This window comes from Notamacropus eugenii, chromosome X (genome assembly GCF_028372415.1).
Source record: "Notamacropus eugenii isolate mMacEug1 chromosome X, mMacEug1.pri_v2, whole genome shotgun sequence".
Lineage (NCBI taxonomy): Eukaryota > Metazoa > Chordata > Mammalia > Diprotodontia > Macropodidae > Notamacropus > Notamacropus eugenii.
Window position 1 is genome coordinate 32,371,816 of NC_092879.1, and position 21,918 is coordinate 32,393,733.

General features: G+C 39.5%; 1 protein-coding gene across 6 annotated transcripts in view; it reads right to left on the reverse strand.

The window, feature by feature from the left end:
* Window positions 1–1,675: 1,675 nt before the first annotated feature.
* RNF128 (ring finger protein 128) overlaps window positions 1,676–21,918 on the reverse strand; it is a 116,829-nt gene continuing 96,586 nt past the window's right edge. For 2 of the 6 annotated variants that reach the window (XM_072626555.1, XM_072626559.1), the window contains exons 3-7: window positions 17,317–17,388; window positions 14,822–14,904; window positions 12,357–12,453; window positions 11,667–11,847; window positions 1,676–3,144 (exon numbers count right to left, since the gene is read on the reverse strand). In XM_072626555.1, coding sequence (XP_072482656.1) covers window positions 3,011–3,144; window positions 11,667–11,847; window positions 12,357–12,453; window positions 14,822–14,904; window positions 17,317–17,388 — 567 coding nt within the window. In that variant the 3' untranslated portion in view covers window positions 1,676–3,010. Of the gene's footprint in view, window positions 3,145–4,564; window positions 4,684–11,662; window positions 11,848–12,356; window positions 12,454–14,821; window positions 14,905–17,316; window positions 17,389–21,918 lie in introns of all 6 variants that reach the window. The other 4 variants (XM_072626553.1, XM_072626558.1, XM_072626557.1 and 1 more) reach the window with 4 other exon arrangements.

Consider the following 21,918-nt stretch of genomic DNA (forward strand, 5'->3'; position numbering starts at 1 on the left):
GTGAATGAGAAAGAAAATGGGCCTGTCATGTGGTGAGCCCAAGGAATAGGCACTGTGCAGTCTGTGTGCTCCATTGTTACCCTCAAAATGTCAAGAGAAAATGAGGAAGGGTACCAGCATGTTGGGTGGACTCCCTGTGGCAAACTTACAGAAGGACATGGACAGAAGCACCTAGCATAGGCAGGCAGGGATGGTTTGGGATCTGCATTGCTAGGGAAAAATACCCTCATTGATGAGGATGTAGCTAGATAGCTCAGCAGACAGAGCACTTGACTTGAATTCAGGAAAATGCAAATTCCAATCCTGCCTAAGATACTGTTCAACTTTGGGCAAGTTATTTCACTTCTACGGACCTCAGTTTCTTCATCTGTAAAATGAGAGGATTGGATTCGATAGCCTCTAAACTCCCTTCCAGCTCTAAATCTATGATCCAAGATCCCACCATGGTCCTAGGGGAGGACAGTTCCATTGGAACCATTGTTGAGTAACCCCATGAGATCTTGGACTCATTCAAATATTAAAGTATTAATGATCATGATGTTGAGAAGATCTGTAGTTATGCCCTATTTGAAGCAAACTAGATAGGTAAAAATGCAGCTTTATAGGAAAAAACCAAACATGGTATTATTAATAAGTTTCCAGAGTCAATTTAAACCTGTTCAGCTGTCTTAAAAATGATTGACCTATGAACACATCCACTGAGTTCATTTGTATTTGTGTAGTCAATTGTCCAAGGAGTTTCTGGCATGTCATCAAACATCACAGCTCAACAGAAACAGTTGAGAGGGGGGAAAATCACCATTGCCTCAAGATTACCAGTAACAATCTGGAAGGCTTACTTCAGCTGCCCTAATTTCTTGTGCTCTATATTCTAAAAAATATCAATTCATGATGGAGGCAATGTTAGATGGGAATGTGTCCCTACCCTTGGCCCACCTCCAGTCTATCTCTGATTCTTCATTCTTCCCAGCACTCTAAGCGCTGGCAGCTCTTGGGGACCCTCATGTTTTTGATTCTGGGATGGGATGCTCTCCTAGGAGATACAAGCTTTTCTCGGGGAATGTGGTCTCTTAAGGTGCAAATCCCCTAAACAAAACCCATTATGAGGTTCATGTCTCTTACCATAAACATATATCTAGGGTGTACAAAGAGTGTTAGGTCTGGAGTCCCTGTTCTACCACTTACTATCTGTGTGACTTTGGGTAAGTCATTTCCCCTCTGTGGGCCTCAGTTTCCTCACCTGGAAAAGGAAGGGTAGGACTAGATGGTTTCTAAAGTCCTGGCTCCAAAGCTAGGATCCCTATGTGACCTTGGGTAAGTCATTTCCTCTCCCTGGGCCTCAGTTTTCTCATTTGTAAAAGAAAGGGGTTGGACTAGATGGTTTCTGAAGTCCCAGCTCCAAAGCTATGATCACTTCTATGACCTTGAGTAAGTCCCTTTCCATCCCTGGGCCTCAATTTTCTCCACTGTTGGACTAGATGGCTTCTGAGGTCTCTTCCAAATCTTGATCTATGATTCCATTTTAAATATCTCGAAAGATTTCACTAGAGATCTAAGCCAGGCCACCATGTATCCTGGCTGGTCGATAGGGAAATCTGACTGGTTTTCCAACCCTGAGTGGTTGATATGATGAGCTTTATTACAGGATTATTCCTCTCAATGAAGGCACAAACTCTTAATATGCCATGACTTTTATTATCTTATTTACATTAGTTTCCAAGAAAGTCAATACAAATCATGAACGTATTTACAGTACTTCAATCACAATATCAAGTTAGAATGTGATGATTTCATTCATATCAAATACATCGAACAAAATACGTTAGTTGGTGAAATTCTGCAAGCGTCAGTACTGGGGTTAAAAAACAAGCGAAACATTCTAAAGTAAAAGTTAAGCCACAGAGAATAAAAATAAAGTGCATTTTAAAGTCTCACTAGTTAGCTTTGGTGGATGAAGCAAACTTTATATTAAGGCACCTGGCGTCCTCTCCATTCTCCCTCAAACTCCAAGAAAATCTATCTAACAAACATATAGCTACATTAAAGAATTTCTGTTTCAATCTCGCAGTTTCAACTCAGTGAAGTGAAACTGAATGACACCACCTCCAAAAACCACTCTCTACACAAGCCATTTTGTAGACTCATTCTTGCAGACTAAAATGAATATACCAGCTGGACTGTCATACTCTCCTACACTCGTATTTAAGATGTTGTGCCAATTTATACAGTGTGCTTTTAAAAAATCTCCTAAGTCAAGTTTGGGATGGGTATACAGTATGCGAATTGAATGCTCGTGGAATTGGATTGGATTTTTTCCTAAGGGGTATCTTTTAGTAAAATTTTGACTAGAAGATATTATGGCAAATTCTTCCGGATTCTGTTAGTGAATTCATCTGTGTCTGGAAACATATATTTCACTCGTGAATTTCTGTTTAACCTGCTTTTGAGAACCAGAAATTACTAAATGGGGATTGAACTTCAATTTGAAAGTTAATCAATTTATGCAGCTATGAATTTAATGTGGCTAAAGCAGGCGTTTCATTAAACAGCTATTTATCTAATGCTCGCATTGATTTTAAGATTAGATCAATAGGACCATTTGGAGAAAAACTGATGTCTTTACAGTCTCTGAAGGATTTTTAAAAAATTATAGTAAGGGGCTACCGTAAGCTATGTAATTTTTGCTTTTCCAGATTTAAACGCCAACTTTTTCCTAGGAAATTGTTGCTAATGCAAAAACAATTCTTTGAAAAGCTCTCCTGAACACTGAAAATCTCCATCACAAACTGTTGAGAGGAATCTTACCTATGAAGTGTTAACATGAGCTGGTGGAAAATGAGATAGTTTAATAGGTTAAATATGATGAGCCATTTAAGCGTGATCTATTAAATAATCTTAACATTTCCAGTATCCCTGCTGCTATGTTAAACCAGGTCATTAATAGCAAAATGTACTCTGGTTGGCAATTCTATCTTTAACCAAAGGTTCGAGCTTTCCACTGGTACACATTTCAGGACTTAATTGGATGGATGGGAGCCTCAAGAACGGAAGGCTCATCAGCTTCAAATGCGGGGTTGTCAAGCTGGGGAAGGACATCCACTGCCACAGAACTTGCGTCGTGGTTGACTAGACGCAGATGATCATCTTTGAAAAGAAATGAAAAGTTTAGGACCATGTCATAGTTAGATTTAGCCAAGAACTACCCCAAAGGTTAAGTATTTCCTTTGCCCAAATTCAACTCAAGTGTCGAGCAAAGCATTGCGCATAGAACCAAAAAAGGAAGCAGGCCATGCCCTCAAAGACCTTACATGGTACCTGGAGGCCATGCCCTCAAAGACCTTACATGGTACCTGGAGATTCATCCAACACTCACAGGGACAAGTCAATAGAAGGTCATTTGAGGAGAGTTCCTTAACAACTGGGGCTGAGATAGGGATCTGGGAGGGCCTCGTGGAGGAGGAGGCACCTGAGGTGAGCCTTGAAGGACATTAAAATGTATGTCTAAGAAGGGAGTGGATTCAGGCCAGAGAAAGTTTGTGGGAGAGCCCGAGGCATATCATGTTTGAGGAACAGCTAGTAGTTTAAGGGCATTTAAAGCACTTCCTAACCCGGCCCCTTCCTATACTGACTTCCCCTTCATGGACCCCAAGATCCAGCTACATCAGTCTACTTGCTGCTCCTCACACATGAAATTTGATTCCCCACCTCTGGGCATTTGCACTGATCATCCCCCACACCAGGAATGCTCTCCCTTCTCATTGCTGACTCCTAACTTCCTTGGCTTCTTTTAGAAACTCAGCTCACATCCTACCTTCTACAGGAGGCCTTTCCTGGTCCCCCTATCCCCCAGTTTCTAGAGATTTCTCTTGGAGAATACATTCCATATCCACTGTATGTACAGCATTACTTGCATCTTCTCTCCCCCATTAGAACATGAGATCCTTGAGGGCAGAGACCATGTTTTTGCCTTTTTTTGTATCCCAAGAGCTTAGCACAGTGCCTAGCACATGGTAAGTGCTTAATAAATGCTTGTTGACTGATTTAACTGACTGGAGACTGCACCAAAGTGAATAATGAATGATAAGAAATAAGACTGGAAAGATAGGTAGGAATCAGACTTAGGGATGGCTTTAGATGCCAGGCCCAGTGATTTGAATTTTATCCCAGAGACTGCCTCTGAGTAGTCCTATGCTACACTCTATCAAGGCTTTTTCATTTTTTTCTTCTCCCTTCATCTAAGCTCAAAAAGCAGATGCACTTCTAAGAAGCTTTATCTGATTAATCCTACCTTACTTTGATCATTCCCTGACTCACCGAATCCCAGTTCTAAGAGGTGGCAGTTTAAGGGGGAGTTCAAAGCCTTTACCAGTCTGAGTGGCAGTAACTACATCTGAAAGGCTAGGAGGGTGGTGGGGCAGGTGGAAGAGACCAAGATCTTGCCCCTTGGGCTTAGGATTGTCTCTTGGGCCTTTTTCCCCTCCATCTTATCTACATATTCAAATGGGTCTGCGATCGCATCATTTAGGAGTTCCCTCCAAGGATGCAGATCACAACCCATCCATGCCTGCCCATCCTCAGAGACTCCATCCACGTTCTCTCAAAAGTTCTCCACAGGGGGGTCCACCCAACGTGCCGAAGGCCTTCCTCGCTTTCTCCTCACATGGTGAGGGTACCATGAAACATCTACATGGGAGACAATAAATAGATGATAACAAATAAATGCTTGTTGATTGATGGGGGGGCTTCGAGTTAGAAAGCTGGGCAGCCAGGAACCCAGAGCTGTATGTTAATTATTAGGTTAATAGCCCTTACCAGGATAAAGAGCAGGGATAGAGCCTAGCCTTTAGAGATGAAAATCAGGAAATGTACAAAACGCTGACCAGGAGCTACACCAAAGCCCCAGCATGGGGAATTTTAATTGGAAGATAGACTTGAGCCTGAGGGTAATAGCCGCTTAGCTAGAAGTGTTTTATTCTTTGTTCTAAAGAGTTGGGTACCAGGGCTTGAGATCCCGAAAAGAAAAGAAGGTAAGAAAGGTTTGGGTTTGGTTTTTTACTTCCTCAGGACTTTTGCTGATCCAAGGCCCAGCTGGCTGCTTTCCTAAAAGAGGTCTATATAGATATATTTTTGTATTATATATATGTTACATATGTATATGTATATATATATACATATATTCATATTATATACATATATAGCCCCTAGCTTTGAATTAAGGGAGCACAGCAAAAAGAATTCTATAGTGACAAATTTCAACTGAAGTTAGAAGCATAAAAGCAACACAGCCACATGCTGGCAGAATCCAGGCAGAAGGCTATTCACTAGAGGCTACATATCCAGCAGAGACCAGGAAGAAGCAGGCCCAGCAGAAGCCCCTGGAAGATATCACCAGCCCTGAAGCACGAGAGGTCTGCGTTACCCTTCCGCCAGTGGTGAACCCCTCCGCCAGTGTACCGCTCTTCTCACTGATGGTGCATGTATTTGTGGGAAGTATGTTAGTGTTCTATTTCTTACTATGTCATTTCCTGAAGTGCCTTTGGGTTGAACTAGTTGTGTCCTCTGGCAGACTATTAGAGGTAAACACATGGGTGGGGGCTTGTGGAGATGAAGAACCTTGACCCTGGGGTAGCTGTTTCCTGGAAACCTGCACTGAAAGTAAGATGATGCCCCAGGTACAATTCAAGGAAACTCAGAGGTCATCTAGTCTGACCTGTACTTAAAAAAAGAATCCTGTTTACAAAAGTACAGAAAAAAGAACACCAGATTTGATGAAGGCCTGAATTCAAATTCTGACTCTTCTATTTATTTCTTTCTATTTACTTTATTTATTTATTAAGACAAGTGACTTCCTCTCCCTGGGCTTCAGTTTCCTCCTCTGTAAAATGAGGATGTTAGACTAGCTGGCCTCTGGGGCCCCTTCCAGCTCTAGATTTAGGATCCTATGGAACTTGGGACTTCCCCATTCCACTTTTGGACCGCTCTAAATTGTTAGCGAATTTTTCTTACATTTAGCCTAAATTTGCCTCTCTGCAACTCTCACCCAAATACTTGAAGTTTGCTATCATTACTCTCCTCCCCGCCCCCAACATAGGTCTCCTCTTTTCCAGGCTAAATGCCCCTAGTTCCTCCAATTGGTCAATATGGCATTGACTTGAGGCCCTTCACCATCCTGGTTGCCCCACTCCAGACACTCTCTACTTTCTCAATGATCTTCTCAAAATGTGATGACTAGGACTGAATCCAATGCTCCAGATGCAGTCTGATCAGGCTATAGGGCAGTGGGACTATTAATTACCTCCCCTCATCCTGAATCAGGTCCCTTTTCCTGCATTCTATGACTGCAATCAGCCTGTTGACTCGGACCACTCAATCCTCAAATCTTTTTCAGAGGAATGGCTGTATAGCCATGCCTTGCTCAACCTCGGATCAATCAATCAACAAACATTTATTAAGGGTCTACTATGTGCTAGACATTGTGCTAAGCGCTGGAGATACACATTAAAAAAAAAATGAAACAATCCCTACCCCTTTTGGAGCTTCCGTTCCAGAAGGGGAAACAACACACACATACACACACATATGTAAGTATAAACAGAATGAATATATGCAAAAAAAATACAAGGGATTTAGGTGAGGGTTGGGAAGGATCATGAAAAGCTTCAGGTAAAGGGTGGGGTATGGGATAGGTCTTGAAAGCCTAGGAGGATTCTACTAGGCAGTGTGAGGAGGTCATATGTTCCAAGCATGGGTAATGGTCATTGCATAGGCATGGACATGGGAGACAATGCCTGGAGTGAGGAACAGAGAGAAGGCTAATTTGGCTAGATCAGTGAGAGTAGGAAGGCGGAAAGCCAGGTTAGGGCCAGGTGGCAAAGGGATTTTTAAAGAACAAAATGGATGGGCAGCTAGGTGGTGCAGTGAATAGTGTGCACCAGCCCTAGAGTCAGGAGGACCCGAGTCCAAATCAGGCCTTAGACACTTGGTACTTCCTAGCTGTGTGACTTTGGGCAAGTCACTTAACCCCATTGGCCTCACCTCCCCCCTCCAAAAAAAGAAAAAAAAAACCGAAAAGGACAACTTAAGTATTTTATATTCTTGGCAATAGAGAGCCATGGGAATTCACAGGGTAAGGATGTGACCTAGTCAGATTTGTGCTTAAGAAACATCATTTTGCTAGCTGCATATTGTGCTCCTAAAGTTGTTTTGTTTTTTAAATCCAACTTTAAGAAATTTTATCTTATTCAATTTCCTGTCAAGATCCTTTTGAATTCTGACTTTCATCTAACCTTTTATCTAAGTCATTGATAAAAACACTAAAGAGCTCAGGGTTGAGCCTAGATCCCTGGGGCATTCCACTTAAGAGCTCAACTCCAAGTCCACATCAGATTAGTGATGACTACTCTTTTGGGTCTAGCCATCCAAATAATTCCAAACTCCTATCTATATCTTGTGGAAGCATACACCACTAAGGCCTCAGTTGGGTTATAAAATATTTTTGAAAATAGGATGACAGTACCCTGGATCCTTGGACTCACCTCAAAGACCCAATTAGCCTTCCTTGAATATAAGACTTCCTCAATTTCTGGGGAGGATCATAATTCCTTGAAACTAATCTTGTTTGTCTTGTGACCCCACTAAGAGTGAGAATGTCTTCTGGTTTATTCCAACTAAGAGAGGTATCATTTTGTATATCTTTGATCACACTGGAGGGGGGATCATTAGAGGGAGTAGTTAAAATAATTGGTCAGGGGACCAAAACCCTAGAATAAACGATGTACTTTTGTAATGGCATAATTTTGTATTTACATTCATGGCTACTCTAAAAGATTAGTGGCCACTGCTTGGATCAGAGGAAATTCCAACTAGCAGGGGGAAATCTACCAAACAGGGACTATATATATTGTCTCTGAGAGACATTGGCTAAAATATAGAGTACAAAATTTTTCTTCTATTCTCTTTCCATGGTGTTCATGAGAACATAATGAGACACTCTGCTAAAATCTAGGTAAATTAAGTTGATAGCAGGGGTTCCTAAGTGGGTTAATGAACTCATGGTTTTAAAAAACTATATTTTGATGACTGTATTTCAGCATAATTGGTATTCTATGCAAACCTTTGTATTTTATTCTATGCATTTTGAAACTTGATTCTAAAAAGGGGTCCATGGGTTTACCAGGCTGTTAAAGTGGTCCAGGACCCAAAAAAGTTAAGAAACCCCTGGTCCATAGCATTCCACTGACTTTCCAGTCTTATAGTAACCCTGTTAAAAAGGAAATATGGTTAGTCTTGCAAGACCTGTTCTGAATGAAGCCATCTTGGCTCTTCGTGATCATGATTTCCTTATCCGGACATTCAAAAACCATTCCTTAAATAGCACATTTTAGAACTTTGTCAGTAACCAAAAAGTCAACCTTCCTGTACTCTTACCTTTCTTCTGGAGATTGAGGCATTTGTTTTCCAGTCCTATGGTACCTGTTTGGTTCTCCATGCTCTTTCAAAGATCACTGAACCCAGGACCTCAGACAACAGATCACATCAACCAGTTCTTTCAATACTCTGGAACATGCTGGGTTCATAGCCCAGCTGTGCCACCTGTATCTCCTTGGACATGTCACTACACATCTCTTGGCTTCAGTTTCCTCATCTTTAAATTGAGGAGTTTGGCCTAAATTAGGGCTTCGTAAACTTTTTCCACTCGTGACTCCTTCAGCACTTCTTAAGAAGTCTGGTCTAAATGACTTCAAAGGTCCCTTCCAAGTCCAAATCAATAATCTGATGTTATTTATCTGGGCATGGTGACTTGAACTAATCAGTGTCCATTGGGTACTCTCACTATCTGGGTTTTAACTCAACATGCACCATCTTGTTCTGTCATGTCTAGTCTTTGTGTTCTTAGCAGAAAAAATAGAAGTAAAATCAGATTTGGGCAGTTTTGGTTTCTCTCTGCCATCACTTTGCCAATATCTCCCCTTTGCGGTTATCCGAACCCAGTGTTGATTCTCCTCATTTTTGTCCGAGAGCTTTAAAGTCTCCTCACTGTCCTCTTAGCATTTCTTGCCAGCTGAGTTCATTCTGAACTTGACTACTTCTGACACAGTTCTTACAGGTGCCAGGCTTTTGCATTCATCTTCTGTACATGCCCTTGCTTCCATATGTTGTATATGGCCTTCTCAAACTCCAAATTTAGCTAAGGAGTTCCCTGTGCATTTAGATCAGTCTCGTTGGACAGTTCCCTCCAGAACTAACTCCCTGCTGGAGCTGCTTCTCTCTATTTTCAGAATTGTATTCTTAAGAGTGGCCCATTGCTCCTGGAAGGCATGGGATCCTATCTAACTCTCCTTGAAATCTGCTGTCCCCCAAACAGGGCATATCATATAATTCCTTGCCTCCCTTTTTTTTCCTCCTCTTCCATATTTCCTTTTAGTGGTAATGCTTATGATTTACATATTACCATACACTTTTTTGTTTTTTGCTATTCTCTTATTTTGTGAATACTTTTCCACCTAGATTGTAACCTCCTAAAATCAAGGGCTGTGCGATTTTTTTTGTATTTTCTTAAGCTCACAGGAGGGCAAACACTTGTTGAATGACCATCCATGAGATCAGTAGCATATGGAAATCAGATTCTACAAACTGAGCTACCATGACAGGCATAGTTTATGTATAAGGCATTGAAACTGGAGATATAGGTCTATAGCAATTGTTTATACCAGATCTGCACCAAACATTCACCTCCCTTCCCATTTCTCTCCTCTCTCTCTGCAGCTCCTGCATGTAAATCTGGTCTTCCCTACAGGACATGGTCAAAATGAAATAACAATGCTGAAGGGAGTGATGTCAAAGCAATTCATTACCATAAGCTGTAAATAAATATCAGTTAGAGTTTTCAGTGAGAGGCAGCATGGCATAGTAGAGAGAGAGCCAACCTCAGAACCCAGGAACATGGGTTCAAGTAACTCTAGACAAGTCATTTAAGTACTCAGTGCCCTGGAAAATCTCAATGATTGTAAATTGCAGAAAGGGTGCCAACCTGCATTGGTAAAAGGAGTTACCTCATCATACATTCCTATACCAATGAAATCACAGGTCCAGTCCCAGATAGCCCCACCCTATCCCATAGTTTCAGTGAGAAAGTATTTTTTAAGAAAATATTGATTAAATAGTATTTTGAGTTTATAAGATATCAATCAATGGAACTGCCCAATCGTGCCCATTTTTCTTTCTCTGTGTCCCCACTTTTATGCCTTCCATGCCCCCAAGATGGGAAGTCAAACAATCATTGGGGGTGTGCAATTTATCTCAGTGGGCAGAACCACTTGTTTTATTAGAATTCTCCAGAACAATCAGCACAGCTTTCCTAGGTCTGGGACAGAGTCAGATGAAGTAGAAATGCTCTCTCTCCCATGGCAGTATTTCCAATGAGGTCATCAATGGATTCAAACCCAATTTCTATATGGTGCTTAGAAGAAGTCACCAATGGTCACAGAGGTGTCAAAGATTTATATTAAGGGAAACCTGATGACTTGACAACTCTTGTTGTCCATTTTGTCCCGGAATTCCAAGCTATAACCAGGTTAATTGGAATAATTCAAGGCTTTCAGTAAAAGGCCTACACCATGCACTGTTAAGGATGCAGAGGTGGGCCTAGCCTCTTGAAGGCTCTGTCAACACAGCTCAAGCTCCAGCAGGTCTTCCTGAGCTATTCAGGCTTTTAGTACAGGCCCAGTGAAGGGTCACGTTGTTTGAGGCCCAGCACATTAGAACATGCCATTCTGCCTCCCTATTAGGATGTAAGCTCTTGAAAGTAGGAACTGTTACATTCATTGTAATTACATCCCCAGCACCTAGTACAGTACCTGGCACATAGTAGGTACTTAATAAATGCTTGTTGACTGATTGACTGATTAAGGGCATGGACTGTGTCTGATTGCATTTTTGTATTTCCAGCATCAAACATAGTGCCTGGCACATAGTAGGTGCTTAGTAAATGCTTGTAAATGAACATTGAAGTATCTCTGTACAAGTTTCTCTTGCACATAGTTAATGACCTGCAAACCAACATTTGAACACATCAAAGGACAGGTCTTCTCATATAGAGGAACCTCATAACAATTCCTTTGGCATTTCAATGCAAGAGAAACAACATTCAACTTAAGAGTCAAAAGACCAGGGTTCGAGACTGCCACCGAGGAGCTGTCGGACCTAGAGCAAGTCACTTAGCTTCCCTGGGCCTCTATTGTCTCATCTTGAAAAAGGAGATAATAATCCTTGTCTCCACAGCTTTGTTATGAAGGTCCAAATGAGAGAGTGCTGTTAAAGCCTAGTTTATCACCATGGAAATAAACCTAAGCTCTTGCTGTGATGGTAGAAATACTGATTTTTCAATTGTCTTCAATTAATTTCACATATTTCTATATTGGGGTGTGTGTGTGTGTGTGTGTGTGTGTGTGTGTGTGTGTGTGTGTGTGTGTGTGTGTGTGTGTGTGTGTGTGTGTGTAGAGTGGGAGTGGGTGTTTTACATTAGGCTCACACTCCAATAAAAAAAAAAATTATGGCGTGCGCCCATAAAGCAGGGGTTAGTGGGCAGCGTATGCAGTAAAGAGTGAGTTGCTTTGAGGGGGGTGGGGCTCTCTGATGCTTGAGAAGGAACCCGAATTAATACTTGCTCTGGGACTGAGCACGCTCCTCCAGGGGTGGCTCGTCTGCACCTTGGACCGAAGCATACCCAGAAGAGGCTGTCTCGCTGTGGCTATCCTCCTCACGAGGGGAATAAGATTCTGGTGATCCATTGATGTTAGGGTTAGATCCAGCGGTTTGGAACGACACAGTTCCCGCTTCAACATCAGCCTTCGGAGAGCATGCAAACATTAAAAAAGAAAATTCAGACTTCATGTAGTTGTGCATAAATGATCACCATTAGCTTTTCTTTATTGTTCAAATGATATACTTCTAAACACACTATAATCAGCCAGAAAATTGGGTCCACAGAGGGTAAGAAAGAAATAAAATCGAATTGGATGGTAAATTAGCCAGACCAGCTAGTGAGAGAGAAATAGTTAGAACCCTGTCTCAGATCTTTCTGAAAGCTGGGTTTCCAGCATACTTGGATGCCACCAGGTTACCAGGAAAATGCTATACATTTCGACTGAACCACACATTCCCTTAGGGAGGAAAACAAGTCATCAGGGATTGTTTTCTTCACGCTTTCAAGATTTTTACATTTGCTCAAAGATCAACAATCTGAGTCTAATACTCAAGACAGGTGAGGACTAGAAAGAGTGTTTTCTTTGCAGCCCAAGTATATTTGTAGCAAATACCTTCACTTCCTTGGCATGCAAAATGTAAGATTTATTTACCTCAACCCCCAAAGCTTTGAGGATATCACATTTGCACATGGGACAAGTCCGGTGTTCCAAGAGCCAAGGGTCAATACAGGTCTTGTGGAAAAGATGGCTACATGAGAAAAAGAAATGTCTCATCATCCAATTGCCATTTGTCCGAACTCCAAAGCACTTTACTTCTACCTAGCATTAAACATCCAAACTAGCTTTCATTATCATTTTCTTTGGTGTGTGCTCCCTGCCCGCCATTTTCTCCTTTTATAATGCATTCTCTAATGCAATAACACAATCTGGGCAGCTAAGTGGTGCAGTGGATAGAGCACCAGTGCAGGAGTCAGGAGGACCTGAGTTCAAATCTCACCTCAGACACTTGACACTCACTAGCTGTGTGACCTTGGGCAAGTCACTTAACCCCAACTGCCTCATCCTGGGTCATCTCTAGTCATCCTGATGAATGTCTGGTCACCGGATTCAGATGGCTGTGGAGGAGAAGTGAGGCTGGTGACCTGCACAGCCCTCCCTCACTCAAAACAAAGTCAAGTGCAAGTCATGTCATTATTTCTCTGATGGCATGGTCTTCTTCTGCAACGAAGGACGAACATACGATACAATCTGTCATTGCGTTATTATCTACAGAGGAGTCAAAGTAAACTTGGGAAATTTCCTCTGAGTTCTGCTTACAAAAATCTCTTCCCCATAGCTTCAGATGGAGATGTTCACTCACATCTAAGCAAAAAGGCTAACCTAGGGCTACTTTGTGTGAGGTAACTGGGCCCAACATTCCCTAGTTGTAAAGTAGATCATTACCAGACCTTTTAGATAATGAAATCCTTAAGTACCTGTGTTTTTTTTGGCAACTGGACACAGTTGAAGATGGATGGAACATGATTACAAAAGCAAGCTAAAATAAACTGTCCTCAAAGCTGTCAAGAAATGTAAATCAGCACATCCAGAGAAAGAACTATGGAATTTGATTGCAGAATGAGGCAGACCATTTTCTTTTGTATTATGTTTTGTTCTGATTTGTTTTATGGTTTCTCCCATTCATTTTAATTCTTTTATGCAACATGACTAAGGTGAAAAATGTATTTAATAGGAATGTATGTGTAGAACCTATATAAAATTGTATGCTATTTCAGGGAAGGAATGAGGAGGGAAGGGGGAAGAAGGGGAAGGGAGGGAAAAAAAAATCTAAGATATATAGAAGTGATTGTAGAAAACTAAAAACAAATAAAATAATTTAATAAAAAAAAAAGTTCCCCCAAAAAAGAAATATAAATCAGGGTCTTCCTTGATAATGCAAAGTCAGTTCAGTGTATATTATATGAATAATAAAAGCTAACATTTATAGAAGTGGTTAGGTGGCGCCATAGTCACAGAGTGCTGGGCCTGCAGTCAGGAAGACTTTGGTCCAAATCCTGCCTCCAACAATTACTGGCTGTGTGAGCCTGACCAAGTCACTTTACCTGTCTGCCTCAGTTTCCTCATCTGTACAATGGGAATAATAATAGCATCTATTTCACAGGGCTGTTGTAAAGATCAAATAAGAGAACACTTGTTAAGTGCTTTGCAAACCTTAGGACACTATATAAATGCTAATATTATTATATTGACTTAGAATTTTTTTTTCTGTATGTTAGCATATTTTTCCCAGGTAGAAGTCAGGCTAAATCAAGGGTTCTTAACTTGCAGTCTGTGAACTTTAAAAAAAACTATATTTTGTGATCCAAGACAATCCCAAAAACACTCATGATGGAAAATGTTGTCCATAGCCAGAGGAAAAGTTATGGAATCTGAATGTAAATGAAGCATACTTTTTTCACTTTTCACTTTTCTTTTTTTTGCTTTTTGGGTTTTATTTTTTGTGGTTTTCCACTTTTGTTTTGTTTCTTCTTTCACAACATGACTAATGTGGAAATATGTTTAACATGATTGCACATGTATAACCTATATGAGACTACTTGTCGAGAGGAAGGAGAAAAATTTGGAACTCAAAATCTCATAAAAAATGAATGTTGAAAACTATCTTTACATGTAATTGCAAAAAATAAAATACTATTTACAAATACACACACACACACACATATATATATATATGCACACATAAGAATGGAATTTCAATATATTTAGTTTCCTTTTTAATCCTCTGTATCTTATGCATTTAAAGTCATCATTTTGATAAGGGACCCATAGACTTCCCCTAGGCTGCCAAAGGGGTTCAGGATATAAAAAGATTAAGAAACCCTGGGTAAAAGGAATATTTAAAAAAACAAAACAGAATTGTAAATGGAGGAGGGAGGCAAACTAGCCAGAGACTCTGATCTCCACTTTTGTTAAACATGATAGTCTTAGATGAATAAACCATTATAAAAGTGATAAGATGAATATAATACCATTAAATAATTTAAAATATTTACATTCAAAGAATAATATACAGTCCAAGAATCATTATCCAGGATACAAAAGAAAATCAGACTTACTTGCATGTTAATATGCGCACGATGTCATTTGGTCTAAATATTTCAATGCACACAGCACAGCTGTCTCCATCAGGTCCAGTTTCCTACAGGAAATGTATAGATATTCATTATCATTTAAAGAAAAATTTCTTTTAAAAACCATCACTATCATTTCCTAGATCCACTCCTCCCCCGAAACCCAAACAAAAAATAGCACAGTGACCATGGATGTCCTTGGAGTCTCCCTCCTCTCCAACTGGAAAGGAGAAGATTGTTTCATCATCGGGTCTCCGGGTCAACATGGGTCAGCAATCACACTGATCTGCGTTCTGATGTCTCTGTGGTTTTTCTCTCCTTTATTATGGTTACTGTATTCATTGTTCTCTGGGTTTTTCTTACTTTACTTTGCCGTTAATTCAAAGCTTCCCAAGTTTCTTTGAATTCTTCATATTTATCATTTCTTACAACACAAATACCAGAGTTTGTTAATTTATTCGCCAAACGATGAACACCCACTTTGTTTATGATACCATAAAAAGTGACAGTATGAATAATATACATGTATGTATGCATATGTGTGTACATGAAATGGGGTCTTTCCCTCTGGTTTTGTTTGGTAGGCAATTTTGGAGGTTAAGTGACTTGCCTAGGGTCACACAGATAGTAAGTATCTGAGGCTGGATTTGAACTCAAGGCCTCCTAACTCCAGGGCTACTGTGCTACCTAGTTGCCCTTTTCCCTCTTTTTTTGACCTCTTTTGGGTATAGGACTCAGCAATGTGTGAACAATTCAGTTACTTTTTTAAAATCACAGTTCCAAATTATTTTCCATTGCTTTTCTTATTATTAATGATTTGTAACATTTTTTCATACAGTGGCTGGTAGTTGGCATTTCTTCTGCTGTAAACTGTTTATTTCCTTTGAGGACTATTGGGAAAGTGATGGTGGCCTTATATATTTGCATCAATTTCCTATATATCTTGATAGTGGATTTTTATCAGAGGTTTGATGGAAAGATGTTTTCCCAACAAATAAAATGATTTTGTTTTTGCACCAGCTTTTTTGGGTGTATGGAATAAAAATTGTCTATTCTTCTTTTATGATCACCTATATATCCTTGCTTGGTTAATAATTTCTCCTGAGCCATAGTTGTGAAAGATATCTTTTAATATTTTTTACGATGTGATTTTTGATGCTCAGGTCACACATCTATTTAGAGTGTTTTGAGTTATGCTATGTGAGATGCTGATTTGACCTAATTTTTGGATAAACTGCTCTCCAGATTTTCTGGGAGTCTTTTCCCAAGTAAACTACTTGTATTTTTGGGTTTACTAGATGTTGGGTTATTGTGCTTGACAGCTTCTGGGTCTCGTTTGTCTATCATATCCACTGATCTGCATTTGTATTTCTTAATTAGTATCAAGGTCAGATAATACCAAACCTTCTTCATTCCTACTTTTTCCCATTTTTCTTCCTTAAGAATTTGGACCTTTTGTTTCTTCATTTTCTCTTATTTTCTCAAGTTCTCTGATATTTATTACGAGGACTTTGATTTTTAAAAATCCATCAAATGATATGGTAAAATCAGAATATTATCTATATAGCAGATGCAACTTCTTCTGGGAATGGGAAACACAACAGAAGAAAGTATCACCAAAGGACTATCTAATTTACAAGTTCCAACTAGACCAGTAAATTTTCTTCTTTTTTCCTTTTTCTTCTTCATTTTTAATTTTAGTTCTAAATTATTTCCCTTCCTTCACCCCTTCCCACACCTGTTGAGAAGGCATCATACATATAGATCAGTAAATTTTCAAAAGGCATGACCATTTGGCCAACCAAAGAGGTAACAACTACAGGAACATTTGGAACTGATTTTAAAACTTCTCTTGATCTTTTAGCATCAATTGTAATCCACAAAACACCCTTTATAGAAACTCTACCCAGATTTCTAATGGGGAACTTTTTTGTTAATTGATACTAGTTTAGGACTAGCTTTTCTATTTCCTGAAAAGTTGTCATTCATATTTGACCACTCAGACATCAAGGAGATGAGGATATATTTTTGTTTTGGAGTTCACAGCTGTGGTTTCATGGGTGGAGGGAACTCCTGGTATGGAAATTCCCTCTACCAATAAAGACCCATGACTCAGAGAGTAGCCAGAAGCACTGAGAAGTTAAGTTAATTAGTACATACAAGAAGAAAGCCTCAAACCTAGGTCTTCCTAACTTAAGGCTGGCTGCCCTCTATCCAGTACTCTAGGTGGCCGCTCAGGAAACACTTTGGACTTACAGAAGTCAATGTCTAGTATGCTTTGTTGGAAAACGTAACTTGTAAGGGGCAACTACATGGCGCCCTAGTGGATGGAGTACCAGCCCTGGAGTCAGGAGAACCTGAGTTCAAATATGGCCTGATACTTTGGGCAGGTCACTTAACCCAGAAAAAAATGCAACTCGCTTCAGGGTCTCAATGTTGGTGTTTTAAATAACCCTAGCAATTCAAAGCATTCCAAGTACCTTGTCTCCATGTTTCAGAGCCCGCAGCTGCAGCTTCCCAATAGCTCTTTTAGCATCTGCTTTCAGTTGTCTCTGTCATAAAACATATTAAATAAAAGTGAGGAAAATGGTATTTTTTTTCTACAGAAATGAGATATAAAAGGAATGACAAATATCGGTTAAGTCACATGAAAGAAAGTAATTTTTTTCCTTAGGTAAAAGATCTCAGTTAGCCATAGAAAGGTTTCATTTATATCTAGTACTTTTGGGAAGTGATTTTGTTTGAACCCAGTAAATTTCCCAACTAAATAAAAGACTAAAATTTATATTTTTTTCTTTTCTTTTTTTGGGGAGGTAGGTAGGGGGATTTCTTTGGTGTGGAAAGACTCCCTCTACTGCCACAGATAAACAAGTCTCCAGTATAAGAGATGTGACTTGAGGCACTCAGAGGCTAAATAACTTGTCCAGGGTTACACAGTCAGTATGTGTCATAGACTTGAATCCAGGTCTTTCTGACTCTAAGTCCAAAAACTACACCATTGTGCATCTTACTTAAATACCAAGTGTAAAAGGTGTTGGGGTTTTTTTTTTTAACCTTCTGGATGGAAATCTTTTAGAAACATGCTTCCCTCTTTTAAAATATGGTAGCTGGTTTGTTTGTTTGTTTTTTTTTCAATTTTGAGTTCAGCTACCATATTTTAAAAGAGGGAAGCATATTTGTTTTAAAATACTGTAATTAAAGGCAAAATGTTTAAACATGAATGTTAAAAATTGTTTTTACATGTAGTTGGGAAAAATAAATATTAAATTTTAAAAAAAGAAAAGAATGGTAGCTATAGCTGGAAGGTCATGTAGGGAAAGAGGGCCCTAACCTCTACTCAGTGGCAGCTTTCCTGACCTTCCCTAGTCATGTGGGGAGCCAGTACTTTCCCGATAGATCTGGCATCATTTCAACCTCATAAAGATTTTGAAGAATTTCAGTATGCCAACATGGTAGTTGCTCAAATTTGCCACCTTAAATGTGGTAGCTAGCAAATAAAATGAAATTCAGTACCCTTGAGCTAAAGTTATTTCACACAGAATCAACTTTTGATACATCTCACTAGGCAGGTTTCAGCCTACTAAAATATTATTTCTTTAAGGTTTTCTATGTAACATGAGACTAGACTGCCTTTTGACACAAAGACAAAGTTCAAACCCAGATGTTACTCCCTATAATGTCTTCATACGTGATTAACTGTCCATGTAACTCACTGAGCTGTAACAAAGTTAAATTTAAATGAGGCTACAAAGAAGAGACTTTAATAACCCACTGACATGAAATACCCCCATTTCCAAGTGAGACAAATGTGATGGCAAATATGAAGCATTACACTGTGTGCAGAATACTAAGCTTTGTGTTGAGGGAGATGCGAAAGAGATATAAAATATGGTTCATTTACTTAAAGAGATTAATGAGTCTTAGGGAGAAAAGACACCAACAGAGAGAGCTATGATACCAGATATTAAATGTTAAGTACATTATTGAGTTACGTAATCAAGTCTTATGGGAGATCTGATGGAAAGGGAAGCCTGCCATTCTAGGCTTCTGTTTTCAGGGTCTCTACTTGCCAGCCAAACTGAACTACTTGCTACTCCTCATGTGTGATATTACATCTCCCATCTCCATGCTTTTGCATTGGTTGTTCACCCTGCCTGGAACGAACTTGCCCTTTTTCCATCTCTTAGAATCCCTGGCTTCCTTCGATGCGTGGCTCAAGTACTCTGGAGGAAAGAGTGAGGTTAACTGACTTTTTCCAGTCCTGCCTCACTTAAATCCAATTCACACGCAAGTCAAGACATCACCCCATGATGTCATTGGTCCTTTTGGAAGACAAAGGATCAACCACCACCACCGCTACTATCTTCCTACTATTACGACTGTCTTTATCACCCATATGATAAAGGGGGCTCTCCCCTTGGAAAATCACTTATATATTTCACATTTACCTATGTACCTATTATTTTCTCCGTATTTGAGGTCAGGGACTTGTTTTTGACTTTGCATCCCAGTGAGTAGCATACATCTGGGCACAGTGTGGGTACTTAATAAATACTTGCAGAATGAGTGAGAGAATGAATGAAAGACCATCACCAACTAGAGGGAGGGAATCAGGGCCAAAATCCACTTCCCCTTTATTCCCCAAAGCAAGAACTGGAAAGCTAAGGGGACCTAACTGATAGAGGCAAAAAAAGGACAACAGGCTCAGGGCAGTCAGAAGACCTAGTTTCTGTGGCACTTTTATCCACTAACTCGTGACCTTGGGCAAGTTGTTTGGGGCCTATTCCCTTATTTGGCCAACTGGAGATGATCTCTAAGATCCCTTCATGTTCTGTATCTGTATGACTCAGTGATTTTTCCCATCAGTAACTTCATCTAGACCTAAAGTAATAGATTTCTCCTTACATGCCCCCTCTAGTCTCATGAGCCTCTTGGCTATAGTTATGTGGAAACAAACATCAATCTTCAGTTTAGGTACATGAAGACAAAAATGAACATGAATTTTTCCAATTACCTGAACATATGCCTTAGTGAGTTTTAAATTGTTTTATTTAGATGTCAGGAATCCAATGACAAACTTAGTCATACAAGGTAGCATGGGACCATAACCTAACAAATATAATTTGCATTTCTGTAAATTCCTTGCATTTTTGTTAGATTTTCATTACAAATCTAGAATAAGCATTGGCAATTGTAAACAGGAGAAAAATTGACACAATCCCCACGTATATCCCTTTGGACTTCAACTGTCATGTGATATGTCCAAGAGATATAAGGTGACATTAGGGTTACCAAGTTTAAGTGACGTTTGGGTAACCATCCTCCTTCTTGATTATTTTCTTCCTCAAATGCCACACAAGAGGAAAACCACAGAAGTAAGAGAAGCATTTGAAGTGGGGCATCAGAATGACTATTTATTGGGGGGGGCATTCTTGCCTAGCATAAACAACAAGAATAAAAGTGTTTCTAGCTCTAACTTCACTTTCAATAACAAATATGCTACATTTCACCGCCTTTTATATACAGGGTGGCCAAAAAGTTTTAAGGTTTGACAGATATAATAGTTTAAGACTGCACTAAGATTTCTGGGACATGCTATGTGCAAATAAATCTCAATTTTTGTGTCTAATTTAAATAATATGGAAGGATAGCAGAATACAAAAATTGCTGGACCTGGCCGCTAGAGAGATCTGCTGAAGTCTCACATCTGACAATGAGTGACCATAGGCAAGTCACCTAACTTAAACTGAGCAGCCAGCATTTCTATAGCATACTTTATATACACTATCTCATCTGACCCTGGGAGGTATGTGATATTATCATTTCTATTTTACGTATGAGTAAAATGAGGTTAAGAACAGGTATGTAAATTTGCCCAGGGTCATACAGAGTGTGTGTCTGTGTGTGTGTGTGTGTGTGTGTGTGTGTGTGTGTGTGTGTGCAGGCTTTGAACTCCTGACTCCAATCCAGTGCTCTATCCACTTCACCATAAAAGGGTATAATAATTCAATAGAACCTATTTCATAGTGTAGTGAAGATCAAATGAGAAACTGAATATCAAAGTGCTCTGGAAACTTTTTAAAAGCACCATGCACATTCATGTTGGCTAATAATTTCAAAAAGGGTCTCATGTTATTCTTGTGGAAATGATGGGTCTAGGTGAACTTAAAATCAGTTGAGAAGCTGGACCTGAAGAATTAGTCATTAATGACTTGCTGTCCAATTGGAAAAAGGTCTTTTAATAAAGGGACCCAAGGATTTGTGCTTAGTCTTGTGCTATTTAATATTTTTATCAGTGACTGACTGAGATGAAGACACACTCATTAATGGATCAGCAAGCATTTTTAAAAGACTTTCCAGGTATTAAGCCCAAACAATGCAAAGCTAAGAGGGATAGTTGACCTCTGATGGATATAATGATCCCAGACAGTTCTGAAGGACTCATGATGAAAAATTCTATCTCCAGAGAAAGAAGTGATCAACTCTTAGTGCAGATTAAAGTTTTTTATTTTTACTTTTTCTTATTTTTTTCAACATGGCTAATATGAAAATATGTTCTGCATAATTTCACATGTATAACTGCTTGGCTTGTCAATGGCTAGGTGAAGGACTGGAAGTGAGAGAATTTTGAATTCAAGTCTAAAAAAAGCTAAAAAACAAATAGTAAATTTGTTTTAAAAAATAAAAAAGAGGGATAGCTGATAAGTCAGGAGAAGAATAAAAAAATCTCCAAAGGCTAGAGCAGGGGTCATTAAATGATGACCAAAGGCCAAAAAATCCAGCCTCTTGCTTGTTTTTGTACCGCTCGTAAGCTAAGAAGAATTTTGACATTTTTAGCTACAACACAATCTTATTTTAAAATATTTTAAAAATTATTCTTAGCTTACCAGCCCCCCAGGCTAGAGTGTTGGACCAAAGTGAATAAGATGAACTTGTAAGGATTCAATAGGAAGTTTATGTTTGAGTGCAAATAAATTGACTTCCTAAGATGTACCAGTATAAGATGTGGGACCAGGATAAGATGTGGGAGGTATGGCTACATAATCAACAATTCATCTAAAAAGATGAGCTCAATGAGTCAA